The sequence below is a fragment of the Ranitomeya imitator genome, chromosome 2 (assembly GCF_032444005.1).
Source record: "Ranitomeya imitator isolate aRanImi1 chromosome 2, aRanImi1.pri, whole genome shotgun sequence".
Taxonomy (NCBI): domain Eukaryota; kingdom Metazoa; phylum Chordata; class Amphibia; order Anura; family Dendrobatidae; genus Ranitomeya; species Ranitomeya imitator.
The window spans coordinates 20,289,858-20,308,495 of record NC_091283.1 but is presented as its reverse complement, the minus strand read 5'-3'; the positions used below and the strand labels follow the sequence as shown (position 1 = coordinate 20,308,495).

General features: G+C 49.7%; 1 protein-coding gene across 1 annotated transcript in view; it reads right to left on the bottom strand.

The window, feature by feature from the left end:
• Window positions 1-475: 475 nt before the first annotated feature.
• CHM (CHM Rab escort protein) overlaps window positions 476-18,638 on the bottom strand; it is a 125,169-nt gene continuing 107,006 nt past the window's right edge. Inside the window, exons 14-15 of the mRNA XM_069746103.1 lie at window positions 1,487-1,650; window positions 476-1,387 (exon numbers count right to left, since the gene is read on the bottom strand). Coding sequence (XP_069602204.1) covers window positions 1,112-1,387; window positions 1,487-1,650 — 440 coding nt within the window. The 3' untranslated portion in view covers window positions 476-1,111. The remainder of the gene's footprint in view (window positions 1,388-1,486; window positions 1,651-18,638) is intronic.

Genomic DNA, 18,638 nt, shown 5'->3' with positions numbered 1-18,638 from the left:
TCCGCTTAATTAAATTGTGAATTTGGCGCGGCTGCAGGAGTAAATTATTGCTTTGTTTGTCACCTGGTCATAAATATTGAAATCACAGAGAATTTAATTACATCAACATTAAACTGAAATGAAACAAGTTGGCGACGAGCAACCTGCCGAAAACCATATGTGGAGGGAGCGGCAGTCAATGAGCGATCACGGCGACATGGCGGAGAACCGAGGAGGAGGAGAAACACGGCCGGGGAAGGCAGAGCGCTACATCGATGCCAACAGACAGGAAAAATCACTAGAAGAACCAAATATAAAGAGAAACAAGGAAACTAAAGGCTGGAAATACAATGTATCCATAAGACACAATCCGCTTTATTTTAGACTCTGCACCCCAGTCTAGCTAGTACAGAACCAGTACAGAACAAGTTCCAGCACAAAGATCCACTCAGCCAAGTCACAAGAGATGGAACAGGAAGACAACAGAGCATCACTAAGCTGCAACAGCGGGGACCTTTATTTAGGAGACACCACAAGTCTCAGAATAAACTCCTTAACAGTTAAATATATACAAACCCCATAAATACGGTAATACACGTGAACATAGAAAGCACACACCGGTATATGATGCGGGATCGATGCCCGCCAGCTGGACATGCTGGAAAGTGTAGTCCTCGCCTGGAGCGCAGGATATTTGGATCATAGTTTAATGACAGAAGTAATAGGAGAAGTCTGACACTTGTTACATTCCTGGATATAAGCTAAGGTAAGACGCAGCAGCAGACCATGTACGTTCCGTCCAGTCCTAACCGCGGCATCAGCAGAGCATGCACGTTCCGTCCAGTTCTAACTGCGGCATCGGCAGAGCATGTACGTTCCGTCCAGTCCTAACCGCGGCATCGGCAGAGCATGTACGTGCCGTCCAGTCCTATCCGCGGCATTCAGATACGCAGCAGCAGAGCATGTACGTGCTGCCCAGTCCTAATTGCGGCATTCAGATACGCAGCTTGAAGCCCTTGTAGATGATGCTGGTGGGGAAGATGGGGAAAGTCAGGCACGTCTGCAGGATCGTTCCGTCAGAGGCTCCTTTGCAGCATCGGAGAGATTATCACTTGATGCTTTCGCCTTTGGCTCAACCAATTGGTTGGGCTTCCCCAGCGTCGTCCGGCTGTGCGGGCTCCTCCGCGTCCCCCTGCACGGGCTCCCCAGCGTCTGCCTGTGCGGGCTCCCCAGAGTCCGCCTGTGCGGGCTCCACAGCGTCCGGCTGCGCGGGCACCCCAGCGTCCGCCTGTGCGGGCTCCCCAGCGTCCGCTTGCACGGGCTCCCCGTCATATATGATATCTTCTGGGTTCGGTGCTGGAGGACAGAATTCCTCAGTGGGAAACATATGACGAAATATATTCTCCGCCTGGAAAACAAAAAAAAAAAAAATGGTAAAATATGCAAAGACTAGGTGCAGCTACAAAGCAAGGAACACAGAGGGAGCATTAGGGCGTAGCGGCCTCACCTGCTGCACAGCGACATCATACCCGAAGCCGGTGTCAGGTCCGCTGCACACGTACACGTTAGAGGGGAGCCCAGTATACGACTGACGCTCAATTACAGACGAGTCTCTCATATTAAAGTACAAAACCCACAGGACCTGCGGCTTCTTCAGCTCCGAGCCCCGATCTACAAGTAAAGGGACATCGGTTACAGAGGACGGACAGTGACATCATCAGTGACAGAGGAAGAACAGTGACATCATCAGTAACAGAGGAAAAACAGGGACATCGTCAGTATTAAATACAAAAAGGACAGTGATGTCATCAGTATTTGGAAAAAGATAGTCACGCTATTGTATGAAATATAATATGATTTTGATGCTTTGCCCTTCAGACCCATGCTGCGGGCTAAAACCCTCCCTCTTTTGTGTGTTTCTGAATGTATGTGTAGAAGAAGTTTTTATTGCCCTGGCCATGAATTCCAAGCTCTGAGCAACTTAAATCGCCCCTCCCATCTGTACTAGCTAGGACTGGTATAAAAGTTCTTTAAAATAAGAGGTCCTTTGTCTTAATCTTGTAAGATTCTGGGCCAATGATTTAAGCTAGTAAAATAAAAAGTACATATTGTTAAAGGGAACCTGTCACCCCGTTTTTTGAGATTGAGCTATAAATACTGTTAAATAGGGCCTGCGCTGTGTGTTCCTATAGTGTATGTAGTGTACCCCGATTCCCCATGTATGCTGAGAAATAACTTACCAAAGTCGCCGTTTTCGCCTGTCAATCAGGCTGGTCAGGTCGGGAGGGCGTGGTGACATCGCTGGTTCTTCCTCAGCTTTACGTTGGTGGCGTAGTGGCGTAGTGGTGAACAAGCAGCGCGCGATCTGCGCTGTCATCCCTTTCGTCGGTGGGGGCGGCCATCTTCCTGAGGCCGCGCGTGCGCAGATCGAGTGCTCTGCTGCACGGGGCTTCAGGAAAATGGCCGCGGGATGCCGCGCATGCGCATTAGAGATCGCGGCGGCCATTTTCCCAAAGCCGAGATGCAAACTCGGCTTTGGGAAAATGGCCGCCGCGATCTCTAATGCGCACGCGCGGCATCTCGCGGCCATTTTCCTGAAGCCCCGTGCAGCAGAGCACTCGATCTGCGCACGCGCGGCCCCAGGAAGATGGCCGCCCCCACCGACGAAAGGGATGACAGCGCAGATCGCGCGCTGCTTGTTCACCACTACGCCACTACGCCACCAACGTAAAGCTGAGGAAGAACCAGCGATGTCACCACGCCCTCCCGACCTGACCAGCCTGATTGACAGGCGAAAACGGCGACTTTGGTAAGTTATTTCTCAGCATACATGGGGAATCGGGGTACACTACATACACTATAGGAACACACAGCGCAGGCCCTATTTAACAGTATTTATAGCTCAATCTCAAAAAACGGGGTGACAGGTTCCCTTTAACGTCCATCGGCGGATCTGTCAGCCGCTGTAAACATAAGCCTCTAACTCCATCAGGTACAAAGTACAGATTTCTCTGGAACCGAGTGTCCCTACTAGCCCGAATTTAGTATCTATAGAGAGCAAATCTTAATACAAGATGAATGCTGGGTGTGTTATGATTCTAACATGTTCTGTAGCGGAGATACAGGCATTAGCCAAACTTGTGTGAAATTTACTAAGGCTGAAGAGGTAGATGGGTCTAAGGAAACCAGCCCTGTTAGTGATGTCACAAGGCTGTGGTTATTTAAGTGACCCCACTTTACCCAGCCTTGAGAGTCTGAAGAGTCTGTCTGAGTCTGACTTGAGGAGCTCGTACTGCCAGTCCTGATGCATAGGGACATTTGGGAGCTCCGCCCACTAGCCTGGTTCTGCCTGCCATGATCTGAACACATGTTGATTTCTTATTTAATCCCTGTTATTTTTATAATTACCTTTGCACATATTTTCAATTGTCTCTTTTGTAACATCTTTATGTGCCTTTTTATAAACACTGCCTTAAAATCTTTTATGGAGTATAATATTTAATATACTAAATTCGGTCTTCTGCTCTAAAACGTACCCTAAGTCTTCTGAAGGGAATTACGCTACTGTTTTGGGGTTAGCGCCGAACCCGTTTAATCGGAGCTGGTGGCAGCATATCGTGTGCGGGGCCTTCGGGTGTCGTTGTAGCAACTGCGGCGTTGATAATTATTGTTCCTGCCTGAGTGGGAGTAGTTAAATCACCTCGCTGCAGCGTGCCCAATTGTTAGTACATAGCAGGCAGCCTTTTTGGCGACTAATTACCCTAGGTGCAGTAGCTGATCTGACCTGAGAGTAAGGGGGCGCTAGAGAGGTGCAGGTTTCAAATAGAACTGTAAGCGGGATATACATAAATCCCTGCAGTTCGTCATATATTGAAGAGCAGTGGGATAACTAGAATAAGCCCCTGCTGTAAACTAAGAGGTCAATAGCCTTGTGTGTGTTTTTTCATCATATTGTAGCAGTGGAGGGATAACTAAGATAAGCCCCCCTGCACATGTGATAGCCGTCTGTTGGCCTAAAGTCACCCGGATCCGTGAGGGTGACGGTCACGGTGTGAATCGTGACATATTGGTGGCAGCGGTGTGGAATCGTGACAAGGATGAATGGTGATATCAGCTGCAAGCAGAGATCTTAAAAATGGCTAGCAATTTAAGCACTAGGGCTATAAGAAAGCTGCAGAACTTTTCAATTTACATTCAGGAAACGTTTAGATAAAATGATACCGGCCCTTTAATGAACAGAACATTAGGCCCGAGCTCCATAGGTTTAATTAGCTCCTCTGGTTCACGATCAAAACAGCGATGGCAGCACAGAGGACGGCAGCACAGAGGACGGCAGCACAGAGGACTGCGCTGCAGTAAACGCCATCCCTCATCTGCAGCTTTTGTATGGTAAAATGATCCTAAAGAGCCCAAATATGAGAACTCTGAAATATCAATGCACTGAAGCGTGCACAGGTTGCGAGGAGGCGGATTATAATGGAGGATGGTGGCAAGGCACAGATCTGGCCAAGGTTACAACAGAATTTCTGCAGCACTCAAGGGTCCTAAGAACACAGTGGCCTCCATAATCCTTAAATGGAAGAAGTTTGGGACCACCAGAAGTCTTCCCAGACCTGGCCGTCCAGCCAAACTGAGCAATCGTGGGAGAAGAGCCTTGGTGAGAGGTAAAGAAGAACCCCAAGATCACTGTGGCTGAGCTCCAGAGATGCAGCAGGGAGATGGGAGAAAGTTCCACAAAGTCAACTATCACTGCAGCCCTCCACCAGTCCGGCCTTTATGGCAGAGTGGCCCGATGGAAGCCTCTCCTCAGTGCAAGACATATGAAAGCTCACATAGAGTTTGCTATAAAAACACATGAAGGACTCCCAGACTATGAGAAATAAGATTCTGTGGTCTGATCTGTGGTCTGATGAGACGTAGATCGACCTTTTTGGTGATTTTTCCAAGCGGTATGTGTGGATAAAACCAGGCACTGCTCATCACCTGTCCAATACAATCCCCACAGTGAAGCATGGTGGAGGCAGCATCATGCTATGGGGATGTTTTTCAGCTGCAGGGACAGGAGGACTGGTTGTCATTGAAGGAAACATGAATGCGGCCAAGTACAGAGATATCCTGGATAAAAACCTCTTCCAGCACGTATTAGACCTTTTTGGGAAGAAATCTCTTCTCTTATTTCTATTATATTAAAACGTTCGGATTTTTCTCTGTCTCCTCAGTTGGCCCTGCTCTCGTTGAATGCAGATCAATTGACTCCACCTTTTTAGGAAACTTGTTATACATCTGCTTTTAGTTTCTAAGAATGCTATTGTTTTTTTTTGGAAATCTTTTAAAATACGCTGTTCACAAGAAATTATTGACAAACTGGCTTTGCATAAATCCTATGAACAAAAATTGTCATTACTGAATGGCTGCTTTCCTTCCTTTTTGAAAAAATAGTCTCGCTGGCTGGAAATATTTCGATAAGAATTTACTGTATTTATTGTTTGGCTATTTTATTTTATTCGATTTTTACTTTTATGCTTCATGAATGTTTCATGCCATTGCATTTATAAAATGAATAAATAAATAAATAAATTAAAAAAAAAAGAAAACCTCTTCCAGAGTGCTCTGGACCTCAGACTTGGCCGAAGGTTCACCTTCCAACAAGACAGTGACCCTAAGCACACAGCTAAAATAACAAAGGAGCGGCTTCAGAACAACTCTGTGACCATTCCTGACCGTCCCAACCAGAGCCCTGACCTAAACCAATGGAGCATCTCTGGAGAGACCTGAAAATGGCGTCCACCAACGTTCACCATCCAACCTGACGGAACTGCAAGGAACAATGGCCGAGAATCCCCAAATCCAGGGGTGAAAAATTTGTTGCATCATTCCCAAGAAGATTCATGGCTGTACGAGCTCAAAAGGTGTATAATACTGGATGTAACTCAGGATCAGTAATGTAATGTATGTACACAGTGACTGCACCAGCAGAATAGTGAGTGCAGCTCTGGGGTATAATACAGGATGTAACTCAGGATGAGTAATGTAATGTATGTATACAGTGACTGCACCAGCAGAATAGTGAGTGCAGCTCTGGAGTATAATACAGGATGTAACTCAGGATCAGTAATGTAATGTATGTACACAGTGACTGCACCAGCAGAATAGTGAGCGCAGCTCTGGGGTATAATACAGGATGTAACTCAGGATCAGTAATGTAATGTATGTACACAGTGACTGCACCAGCAGAATAGTGAGCGCAGCTCTGGAGTATAATACAGGATGTAGCTCAGGATCAGTAATGCAATGTATGTACACAGTGACTGCACCAGCAGAATAGTGAGCGCAGCTCTGGGGTATAATACAGGATGTAGCTCAGGATCAGTAATGTAATGTATGTACACAGTGACTGCACCAGCAGAATAGTGAGTGCAGCTCTGGGGTATAATACTGGATGTAACTCAGGATCAGTAATGTAATGTATGTACACAGTGACTGCACCAGCAGAATAGTGAGTGCAGCTCTGGGGTATAATACAGGATGTAACTCAGGATCAGTAATGTAATGTATGTACACAGTGACTGCACCAGCAGAATAGTGAGTGCAGCTCTGGGGTATAATACTGGATGTAACTCAGGATCAGTAGTGTAATGTATGTACACAGTGACTGCACCAGCAGAATAGTGAGTGCAGCTCTGGAGTATAATACAGGATGTAACTCAGGATCAGTAATGCAATGTATGTACACAGTGACTGCACCAGCAGAATAGTGAGCGCAGCTCTGGGGTATAATACAGGATGTAGCTCAGGATCAGTAATGTAATGTATGTACACAGGGACTGCACCAGCAGAATAGCGAGTGCAGCTCTGGAGTATAATACAGGATGTAACTCAGGATCAGTAATGTAATGTATGTACACAGGGACTGCACCAGCAGAATAGCGAGTGCAGCTCTGGAGTATAATACAGGATGTAACTCAGGATCAGTAATGTAATGTATGTACACAGGGACTGCACCAGCAGAATAGTGAGTGCAGCTCTGGAGTATAATACAGGATGTAACTCAGGATCAGTAATGTAATGTATGTACACAGTGACTGCACCAGCAGAATAGTGAGCGCAGCTCTGGGGTATAATACAGGATGTAGCTCAGGATCAGTAATGTAATGTATGTACACAGTGACTGCACCAGCAGAATAGTGAGCGCAGCTCTGGGGTATAATACAGGATGTAGCTCAGGATCAGTAATGTAATGTATGTACACAGTGACTGCACCTTCAGAGTAGTGAGTGCAGCTCAGCTGCTGCTCATTGTGTTGATTGTGGGTGCGGTCGCTGCTGAACCTGCAGTGTGCTCCTGAGCTCCAGAGAACCACCATCTCTCCACCCGGGGACCTGCTCTCTCTCTTACCCAGGGAGGGAGTGGGTTTCCTGGGATGAGTGAAGGAGCCAAGTCCCAGGCTTCTGCTTCCCGGACCAGGCTGGCGGGGGGCAGAAGGAACCAGCAACCAGCCTGCACATCAGAGGATTCGGGGGTGAGACGCTCCACCAGGAGTCGCAGCAATGTGGCTCCTACTCCCCCCAGGTCTGCAGAGACCCAGAGAAGCCGCAAGGCTTCCATGGAGGAGAAGCCTGCTAGCGTGCAAGATGGCAGCCCTTCCGGAGGAAAGCTGAGTGCTCACGGAGGTGAGGCTGACCTCACTGAGGAGGGTTGGGCGCTGCAGAGACCCCGGGAGTCTGTGTCCACCTATGCCTCCCGGGTCATGAGCCACCTTCGTGAGTATGAAGATGCTAGCAAGACCTTGAGAAGGCTCCGGGAGGAGCTGCGCTGCACAAGCGCTAAAGCTGCAGGCGCCTCCAGACCCAGGAAGACGCAATTCCAGGCGGAGGTAAAGATTCTGAAGCTTGAAATTAATGACCTGGAGGTAAGAAAAACATTTATTCGAGAAAAAAGTGGACCATTTAAAGAAAAGCTTATAAATGAAGACAGATTCAGAGAAATGGCTGATAACAGAGAGCAAAGGCAGATGGGGCTGCAGCCTGAGTGCCAGGTGGATGATGATGATGATGAGGAGGAGGATGACCAGCAGAAAGCTCCACCTGGCAGCCCTCTTAGCCACTCAGAGGCCACGTGCAGCGAGCTCCCTGCTGGACAGGCGACAATGACATCTCGTCGCAGTTCTGCTGGCTCTGGGGAGGACAGTGACATCGGCCAGGGAGGGGCGCTAATGGCAGAGATCAAGCTGCTGGAGTCCCCAGTGTGCCTTCAGAACTTCCATCTTGGTGATGATTTACCAGAGGAGGCACCTGGGGGCCAGAAGAAAAAGGCAAAGAAAACCACCAAGCCAAAGCTGCAGGAAGCGGTAAGCTATGTATATGCCCCCCTCCCTGTACCCCCTGAGTCGGCTGCAGGGTCAGCTCGCTGTATAAGCCCCGTTGCCCAGCCCAGCCCGGGTTCTGCTGTGGATCCGGTGCAAAGGCGCGGGGAGATTACAGAGCACGGTAATGAGGCGCAGAGCTCCGTCTCTGCTTGTAGTAGCGGGGACGTAGCAGCAGGTGCATCAGCCGAAAGGCTGGACAGTGAGGGCGGCCCGGCGGCGGGCATACGATCAGGCCACGATACTGTGGTCCGCTCCTCAGTGGGAGGGGGGAGCGGCCCGGTGTCGGGGGCAGCTCCGGTAGCCTCGGTGCCCCTGAATGCTGTTGCCGCTGATCACTTAGTTGAGGGGCGGCGGCAGTGTGAGGGGGTTACCGGGGCTGGGAGTTCCGGTCTTCCCAAAGTCCTATTTTGTGTTGGTGCCGCTGGTCAACAAGATCCTGATGCTAAGGATCAGCGGTGCCCCACAGCAGCTAAAGATCAACGACGCCTGGTAGCAACCATGAAGCAGCGGAAAATATTAACTAATGATGCGGAGGGCACACAAAAAACCAGGGGTGAGGTCACCTCCAGTTCTGTGGAGGAGACTCAGCCCCTTGTGCCTGATGATGCGGAGGCCAAAGTGTCACCCCCTGTTGTCACTGGTCCAGCAGGAGTGAATGTGGTGGTGGGTATGGATGCAGAAAACTCTTTGTCTAGTGGTGTGGTTGCTGGTTTGGTAGAGGGTGAGGGGGTTATGGAGGTGGGTAATGGTGATGCTGATGGTGTGGATGTGGTCACTGGTCCGGTTGCCCCCCCGGTGGTGGCAGCGCCTGTCAGGAGTTATGCCGCTGTCACCTCCGGGGGAAATAGGGCATCCTCCTCGTCTCCGGGCTCTGGGGACGGCATGTTGCAACGGCGTCTCCTGGAGGCTCTAAAGAGGGGGGAGAGATCACTAATAGTAGAGGGTCGAGAGGTTGATCTATCCTTCTGGATAGAGAGGCATGGCCTCGGGGCCTTCCGAGAGCAAAGAGGGGGGGATACAGTGTGGTCCCTCCCAACAGCCGGGCCGGGTAGTGTGCGTAGGAATGTGGTCCGTCTTCAGTGGAGGGGCAATGATGCGTGTCCTCCAAGGTCTAAAGTTGTGGAGCTCCTGCTGAGGATGGGCTTTAGTGCGATTGACATCTACGCCTTGATACATCCCTATTCCACACCTAATTTTGATGTCAGCTTTGTTCGGCCGGAGGGGCTTGAGCTCTTCTGGTCGAACTATGAGTTGACAAAAAATGAGCCCGGCTGGCGAGACTTTGCCGTTCAGGTGGTGTCTCGCCAAAACCAAGTCAAGAAAGTGACCGTGATGACTTGTAACGAGTCACTTTCTTGTTATGACATCATGACATGGCTTGGCCGGTATGGAGAGGTGGTAGAAATGCCAAAGAAAAACCGTGACGAGTTTGGTATCTGGTCAGGGGCCTGGACGTTTATGGTAAAACTTAAGCGTTCAGGTGGTACGGTTGCCCACATACCATCATCTGCCTTCCTGGGTAGGGATCGTATCCTGGTCTTCTACCAGGGGCAACCGAAGCTCTGTCACAAGTGCGGCGACCCCACACACTTCAGCGCAAACTGCACTGTGCAGAAGTGTGCATTGTGTGGGGATATCGGCCATCTTGCTGCATCTTGTGTGGAGATTAGGTGTCACCTGTGTGGTGAGTTAGGTCACCCATTCAGCCGTTGTCCTCGCTCCTTCGCTAATGCAGTCGTGACCCCGGTGGGAGAAAGCCGTGAGGCTGATTCTGCTGGGGAAGGGACTAGCAGGGGTGAGGGAGCTGAGGGGCCAAAGAAGAAAAGCAATAAAAAGACGCCTGCACAGCTAAGGCGTCTAGACAAGCGCAGACAGGATAGGGAGCTGGGCGAGCCTCGTACTACTGGGGCGGCCCCTGTCCTGGATGCCAGTCTTGCTGCTGAGGCCCCGAGGGATGATGAGTTGGATGAGGAGGTCAGGAGGATCCACAGGGAGGAAAGTGCCACTGCCTCAGAGTCCTCCCATTATGAAAGTATGGATGAGGATAATAGGCAGTGGCTAGAGGACAAGCGTAAGCTCGGCACCAAAAAGAAGAGAAAGAAGGGAGATAAAACATCTTCTCCCGCTCTGACCAAGGTACCTAAGGAAGGAAAAACCGACTCCCCTCTGGTTGGTCTTTCTAACCGGTTCCAAGCCCTTGAAAACATCTCTTCCTCTGAGGAGGAAGCTGAGGGTGAGGTTCTGGCTTCGGCGGGGCTCACAGGGGACGCCGAGTCTCCTCCTTCTGGGAATGTAAGATCCTTGGAAGGAGGGACTGGCCCAGAGTCCGGAGACGAGGACCAAAAAAATAAAAAACACGTGGGAATGGATACTTCATTGTCATTAAAGAGGGGGAAGGATTCCTCCTCTGAGGCAGAGGATAAGGGGAGTGGGAAAAAGAAAGCCATCTAACTCAATCACCAGTGATGGCGGTACCCACTCCGTTGACGCTGGCGTCCATTAATGTCGCCAGCATAAAGTCAAATACAGCTAGATTTGCGGCCTTTGATTTTCTCAGCCGGGTTGAAGCTGACATTTTCTTTTTGCAAGAGACCAGGCTGCCAAACATGGCAGATGTGTTTAAAGCTAAGAGGGAGTGGAGACTCGGGCCCTCCTATTGGTCTCTTGCGGCCGAGCCGTATAGCGGAGTGGCGGTCCTTTTTACCGCACCGGTGGAATGCCGACGGGTTATTGAGTTAGAAATGGGGAGGTGCCTGATCTTAGATGTCCTCATGAAGGGACAAGAGCTCCGGCTCATCAACATTTATGGTCCCCAATCTAAGTGGGACCGGAAGTGTCTCTTTATGAGGATCAAGCCCTACCTTTTTACAAGTCGGCAGGTTGTCTTTGGAGGGGACTTCAATGCTGTCACGAGGCCCCGAGATAGAGGAGGTTCCAGAGACAAGCTGACTTATGATAGCGTCGCCCTTAATAGTATAGCTAGTGAGGCTCGCCTGGTGGATGTCCACATTCGGCACACCCCAGGCCACGAGGGGTTCACCTATCATAGAGGTAACTGTAGGTCCAGAATAGATAGGTTTTATTTAAAGGAGGAAGCTGTCTCTTCAGCAGTGTCTGTTGTTGAGGTGGAGTTCTCCGACCACTGTTTAATTTTGTTTTCTCTGAATGTTACAGAGACCCTCCGGATGGGAAGAGGCTTTTGGAGGCTCAATTCGTCTCTCTTGGAAGAAGCGGAGATAAGACAGTCCTTTGAGGAATTTCTTCAGGGCCAGGTACCATTACTGGATCTTTGTAGTAGTAAGTCAGAGTGGTGGGAGATGTTTAAGGAAAGGGTGGCGAGATTCTTCCGCCAGCTCTCGAGCCTCAGGAGTCTGAACAGGTACCGTCTGTATCAGGGTCTGAGGAGGAAACTCGAGCATCTTGTCTCAACTGGAGGTAGCCGCGAGGAGATCTCCAGAGTGAAATCTTTGCTTATGAGGTGTCAGTACGATAGACACGCATCTTTGGTTTTTGAGAGGGATTACGGGAAGTACCGCTCGCCCGACCCTTACAGAAACTGCAGGATGTCAGTGAATAGTAAAGTGGTTACAGGACTGGTCGACACTGCGGGGTCCCTGAGACGATCCAGATCAGGGATCCTGGAGGTTGTCAGATCCTTCTACTCGCACCTCTTGGGGAAGAGGGATCTTGATTGGGATGAGATGTCGGCTTTCCTGGCTGAAGCTGTCCCCGAACCAGGGGTAGACCCCTCTCTTGACGTTTTGACAGAAATGATCAGGGAAGAGGAAGTTCAGTTGGCGATTGAAGGGCTTGCCCCCAAAAAATCGCCTGGTCCAGATGGCTTAACATCTGAATTCTATAAGACCTTTAAGGACGTTTTGGTTCCCCTCTTGACTGAGGTATTCAATGAGTGTCTTTCCTCGGGCATTCTGCCGAAGTCAATGAGGAGGTCTGCTCTGATCATCTTGTCAAAGGGTAAGGACCCGTCTTGCATTGGGAACTGGCGTCCCATAGCGCTTCTCAATGCAGACAGGAAGGTTCTGGCAAAGGTGCTGTTTAATCGGCTGGTGAAATTTGCACCCCGACTCCTTTCGGGGGCCCAGCATTGCTCTGTTCCAGGCCGCAGCACATTTAGTGCTGTGCTCAGTGTCCGAGAGGCAGTGGAGCAGGGTAGGGCTGGTCACTGGAAGGGGTACATGCTGTCACTGGACCAGGCAAAAGCGTTTGATCGGGTTAATCATGAGTACCTCTGGTTCGTCCTTCTGAGATATGGCCTGCCCGGGGGGTTTGTTGATTGGCTTAAGACCTTGTACAGTGGGGCAGAGAGTTTCCCGCTTGTGAATGGTTGGATTGGCAGCTCTTTTGAGGTTGGGTCCGGTGTTCGCCAGGGTTGTCCCTTGAGCCCGCTGCTGTACGTGTTTGCGATTGACCCTCTTCTTAGGAGGGTGGAGCGTGGACCGTTGGCCGGGATCGGGATGGACCGGGCAGCACCGGAAGCCACTCTGAGGGTGGTGGCGTATGCCGATGATGTCACTGTGTTTGTTTCCTCTCATGAGGAGGCAGGGTGGCTGATGTCAGAGGTAGATCGCTACTCGGAGGCATCCGGGTCCAAGATCAACCGGGATAAGTGTGAGAGTCTCTGGCTGGGAGGAGGAGATCCTGGTTTTGATCTCCCGGACACCCTTCCAGGACCCAAAGTCTCTGCAAAAGTCCTTGGCATCGAATTTGGCCAGGGGGATTACCCCAAACAAAATTGGGACAGCAGGCTAGAGATCGCCACTCAGAAGGTGAACCAATGGAAGGGTTGGTCTTTGACCCTAAGGGAAAGGGTAAACCTGATCAAAACTTACCTGCTCCCTTTACTGATTTATCTGGGCAGTGTATGCATCTTGCCGGAATCTCTCTGGACTCGGGTCTACAGTTTGTTCTTCCAACTGTTATGGGGGAATAGACTGAACCTGGTCAAGAGGGAGGTTACTTACCGTACGAGGAGACTAGGAGGGTTGGGTATGGTCAACCCTGTGGTATTCCTTGTGGATACCTTCATTAAGATCAATATCGCAAACCTCTGGAAAGAGAGGGCTCCTCCGTGGGTATTCTCCTGTAGGGGATGGTTTCAGCCTTTCTTCCAGGAATGGGAGACAGGAGGGCAAGTGAAGGATCTTCGCACACCGCATGGACATCTTCCGGCTTACGCTACCTTGGTTCTGAAGGTAATTCGTCGGTGGGGTCTGGGAATGTGGGAGATCAGGACTCTGCCAAGGAAACTCCTTGACAATAGGGTTCTGTTGACCCATTTCCAGAGGCCTCTGGCGCTCAGGGACTGCCCAAGTCGGGATCTTGGGGTGGGTTTGCATCTTTTGAATTCTATCAGGATCCCCTCGAAGTTTTGGGACTTAGCTTGGCGCTGCTTCCATGGGAAACTGTGTGTGAGGGACAATCTGAAGTGTAGGAGCTCTGAGGACAGGAATTGTCCTCGGGAGCATTGTGGTACCTTGCTGGAAAGCATGGACCACTTCCTGCTTCATTGTCCCTTCAACACAGAGGTGTACAACAGGGTGGGCGCCTTCATTGGCTGGTCTCGGCTGGCCGGTCTCTCCTATGCGGAATGGGCCTATGGAGCATTCGGAGACCTTGGTGGTCGGGACCGCTGCACCTTATTTCTAGTTAGCGCAGTGGTTAGGTATCACACGTGGAACGCACGGTGCTTAGTATCGACGCAACGAAAAATCCTCCCAGTGGAAGATGTGTTTAGGACCATACTCGGTGACCTGGTGAAGGTGCGCTCTCTGGAGTATGGGAGACTGGGCGCACGGAGGGCCGCTCTCCTCTGGAGGGGCTTTTCTTTTAGTGTGCCCTAGTCTGGTCATCTCCTTTCCTGGTGGTGGGCTGCTGCTGACACTGTAGATTTTTGTTTTGTTTGATCATTATACAGTGATGTAGGGCTGCAGGCGCCGAACTTGGGCTTCGTGATTTGTAATTATTGTGGTGTGTGCTGCTGTATATAATGTATATATTGTATATAGGGATATAGATTTGGGTGTAGGTGTTAGGTTGGGTGGTGGGAAAAGGGGGGAGGTGGGATTATCTTGTGGGACTATGGGACACTGGGTTGTTTGGGGGAAAACTGGCACTGCCTGATCTGGCCTATGGACGTTGGACATGGACTGAGGCATGAGACGCAGGACCAGCTCTCAGGTCAGTGCGGGGGGTTGGGAATGAAGGATAGCTTAGTATTGTATATATTTGTAGTTATTTTATTTAAAAAAAAAAGTTCATGTATATAGTTTTTGTTTGCCATTGTTTATTTTATTTGTTATTATTATTTTGTTTGGTGACCGGACCAGAAGGTCAAAGTAGTTATTCTGTATATACTGTATAATATGTGTGAGAGGAGAGAATGAGCGGCTGGACCAGTGTTCAGTATACGGTTTATTTTCTGGCTAATATTTTTGTTATGTTTTCTGCTATTATTATTGTTATGTTTTTCATTTTTATAATAAAAGATCTACAGGATGTAGCTCAGGATCAGTAATGTAATGTATGTACACAGTGACTGCACCAGCAGAATAGTGAGTGCAGCTCTGGAGTATAATACAGTGTGTAACTCAGGATCAGTAATGTAATGTATGTACACAGTGACGGCACCAGCAGAATAGTGAGTGCAGCTCTGGAGTATAATACAGGATGTAGCTCAGGATCAGTAATGCAATGTATGTACACAGTGACTGCACCAGCAGAATAGTGAGTGCAGCTCTGGAGTATAATACAGTGTGTAACTCAGGATCAGTAATGTAATGTATGTACACAGTGACGGCACCAGCAGAATAGTGAGTGCAGCTCTGGAGTATAATACAGGATGTAACTCAGGATCAGTAATGTAATGTATGTACACAGTGAATGCACCAGCAGAATAGTGAGCGCAGCTCTGGAGTATAATACAGGATGTAACTCAGGATCAGTAATGTATGTACACAGTGACTGCACCAGCAGAATATTGAGTGCAGCTCAGGGGTATAATACAGGATGTAACTCAGGATCAGTAATGTAATGTATGTACACAGTGACTGCACCAGCAGAATAGTGAGTGCAGCTCTGGAGTATAATACAGGACGTAACTCAGGATCAGTAATGTAATATATGTATACAGTGACTGCACCAGCAGAATAGGGAGTGCAGCTCTGGGGTATAATAAAGGATGTGACTCAGGAACAGTAATGTAATGTATGTACACAGTGAATGCACCAGCAGAATAGTGAGCGCAGCTCTGGAGTATAATACAGGATGTAACTCAGGATCAGTAATGTATGTACACAGTGACTGCACCAGCAGAATATTGAGTGCAGCTCAGGGGTATAATACAGGATGTAACTCAGGATCAGTAATGTAATGTATGTACACAGTGACTGCACCAGCAGAATAGTGAGTGCAGCTCTGGAGTATAATACAGGACGTAACTCAGGATCAGTAATGTAATATATGTATACAGTGACTGCACCAGCAGAATAGTGAGTGCAGCTCTGGTGTATAATAAAGGATGTGACTCAGGAACAGTAATGTATTGTATGTACACCGTGACTGCGTTAACACCGATAATCTCCGGAGCTGTGCTCTGCACACACATCACTACATGCTGCTCCTGATACATAATAATATGTATACATTGTAATCTTCGAGCTGCCCTTACATTTCCATCCCGCTCGTTGTCTTGGGGAGGTCGTCACACTTCAGAATATAGAAAATCTGCATAAATGTTCGGTGTCAGCTGTAGGCGCCGGAATTTATACAATTACATATTTTGCTGCATCCGACAAAACAGGATTAAAGACGTTTTGTATTATTACCGGGATATAAAGAACGCGCGGAGATGTCATGCTGAAATGTCAGGGAAGTCATTAATACAAATGTCAGGGTACGGCAATAAACATGACGAGGGGGCACCGGAGGCTAATGGATTCCACTAAGCAGATGAAAGTCTCCGCCATGCGCCTGTGTACACTGATCCCGCTACCGCTCTATTAAGTGTCATTTCTTCATATGATAATTGCTCTCTTTCTCCACGATCACAAAAGCGGAGTCCAGAGCTGAACATTGTGAGGAGCTCAGAGACTGGGGATGTAACGGGCGGCGGGCACACGGGGGGCGACGTCACTGCGGATACAATGCGTTCATGGCAGAGAAGTGTCACCATAAACACCCCACATCCACCCAACCCCAGTAACACCTATCTCCACCCACTAATCTAAAACTAAACTCCACTTATAAAAGTCATGACTAACTGCAAACAACTAAGATCACATGCACAACTTTTTACCAAATTCCACATATTAAATTAAGCGGCTCTGCCGGCAAAGGCAAGGCCTGGATCCACCAACAAAGGCAAGGCCCGGCTCCTCCGGCAAAGGCAAGGCCCGGCTCCTCCGGCAAAGGCAAGGCCCGGCTCCTCCGGCAAAGGCAAGGCCCGGCTCCGCCGGCAAAGGCAAGGCCCGGCTCCGCCGGCAAAGGCAAGGCTCCTCCGGCAAAGGCAAGGCCCGGCTCCTCCGGCAAAGGCAAGGCCCGGCTCCGCCGGCAAAGGCAAGGCCCGGCTCCGCCGGCAAAGGCAAGGCCCGGCTCCTCCGGCAAAGGCAAGGACAGGCTCCGCCGGCAAAGGCAAGGACAGGCTCCTCCGGCAAAGGCAAGGCCCGGCTCCTCCGGCAAAGGCAAGGACCGGCTCCTCCGGCAAAGGCAAGGACCGGCTCCTCTGGCAAAGGCAAGGACCGGCTCCTCCGGCAAAGGCAAGGCCCGGCTCCTCCGGCAAAGGCAAGGACAGGCTCCGCCGGCAAAGGCAAGGACAGGCTCCTCCGGCAAAGGCAAGGCCCGGCTCCGCCTGCAAAGGCAAGGTCATCCGGCAAAGGCAAGGCCCGGCTCCACCGGCAAAGGCAAGGCCCGGCTCCGCCGGCAAAGGCAAGGCCAGGCTCCGCCGGCAAAGGCAAGGCTCCGCCGGCAAAGGCAAGGCCAGGCTCCGCCGGCAAAGGCAAGGCCCTCATAAAATTCATATGTAAAGTAAGTTGATGGATTTTTACAATCTGTTTAGCAGGGAGCTCACGCAGAAAAATCGAACTCTGGTAACCATCGACTCCGGGGAAGGAAAAAACTGCCAAATAGGTGACTACATCTCAGCTTCTTAAACCCTTGTTGGAGACACGGCAGTGGATGGAGAAGATTCCAGAAAATGTGGGACCACTGAATGTATAAACAAGTAACACATGGTATATACAGTAACCATATACTGAACACCTCCTTGCAGGCAGGTCCACTGATCAATGCTCCAATCTAATGATCTTTTGGTGGACCCGCCCCCGAGGAACTTCAGCGAGATTTTAGTTTAATTAGGATTTCTGGACCATCAAACTCTAGACTAATAACATTTACCAGTCATTAGATTTACTGGTGCAGAACATATTTTTAGGGGAATCTAAAGGCCCCTTCACATTAAGCGACGCTGCAGCGATACCGACAACGATCCGGATCGCTGCAGCGTCGCTGTTTGGTCGCTGGAGAGCTGTCACACAGACCGCTCTCCAGCGACCAACGATGCCGGTAACCAGGGTAAACATCGGGTAACTAAGCGCAGGGCCGCGCTTAGTAACCCGATGTTTACCCTGGTTACCATCCTAAAAGTAAAAAAAAAACAACCACTAGATACTTACCTACCGCTGTCTGTCCTCCAGCGCTGCGCTCTGCTTCTCTGCTCTCCTCCTGTACTGGCTGGGAGCCGGAAAGCAGAGCGGTGACGTCACCGCTCTGCTTTCCGGCTCACAGCCAGTACAGGAGGAGTGCAGAGCACAGCGCTGGAGGACAGACAGCGTTAGGTAAGTATGTACTGTTTGTTTGTTTTTACTTTTAGCATGGTAACCAGGGTAAACATCGGGTTACTAAGCGCGGCCCTGCGCTTAGTTACCCGATGTTTACCCTGGTTACCAGTGAAGACATCGCTGGATCGGTGTCACACACACCGATCCAGCGATGTCAGCAGGAGTCCAGCGACGAAATAAAGTTCTGGACTTTATTCAGCGACCAACGATCTCCCAGCAGGGGCCTGATCGTTGGTCGCTGTCACACATAGCGATTTCCTTAACGATATCGTTGCTACGTCACAAATAGCAACGATATCGTTAACAATATCGTTATGTGTGAAGGTACCTTAAGTTTAATTTCAGTGAACATATTATTGAGGGGAGAGAAATTTTAAAAAAGTAAGCTTGGCCAATAAGTCAGAATAACTTTAGCGGGAATGTCATTAGAAAGGCTTTTT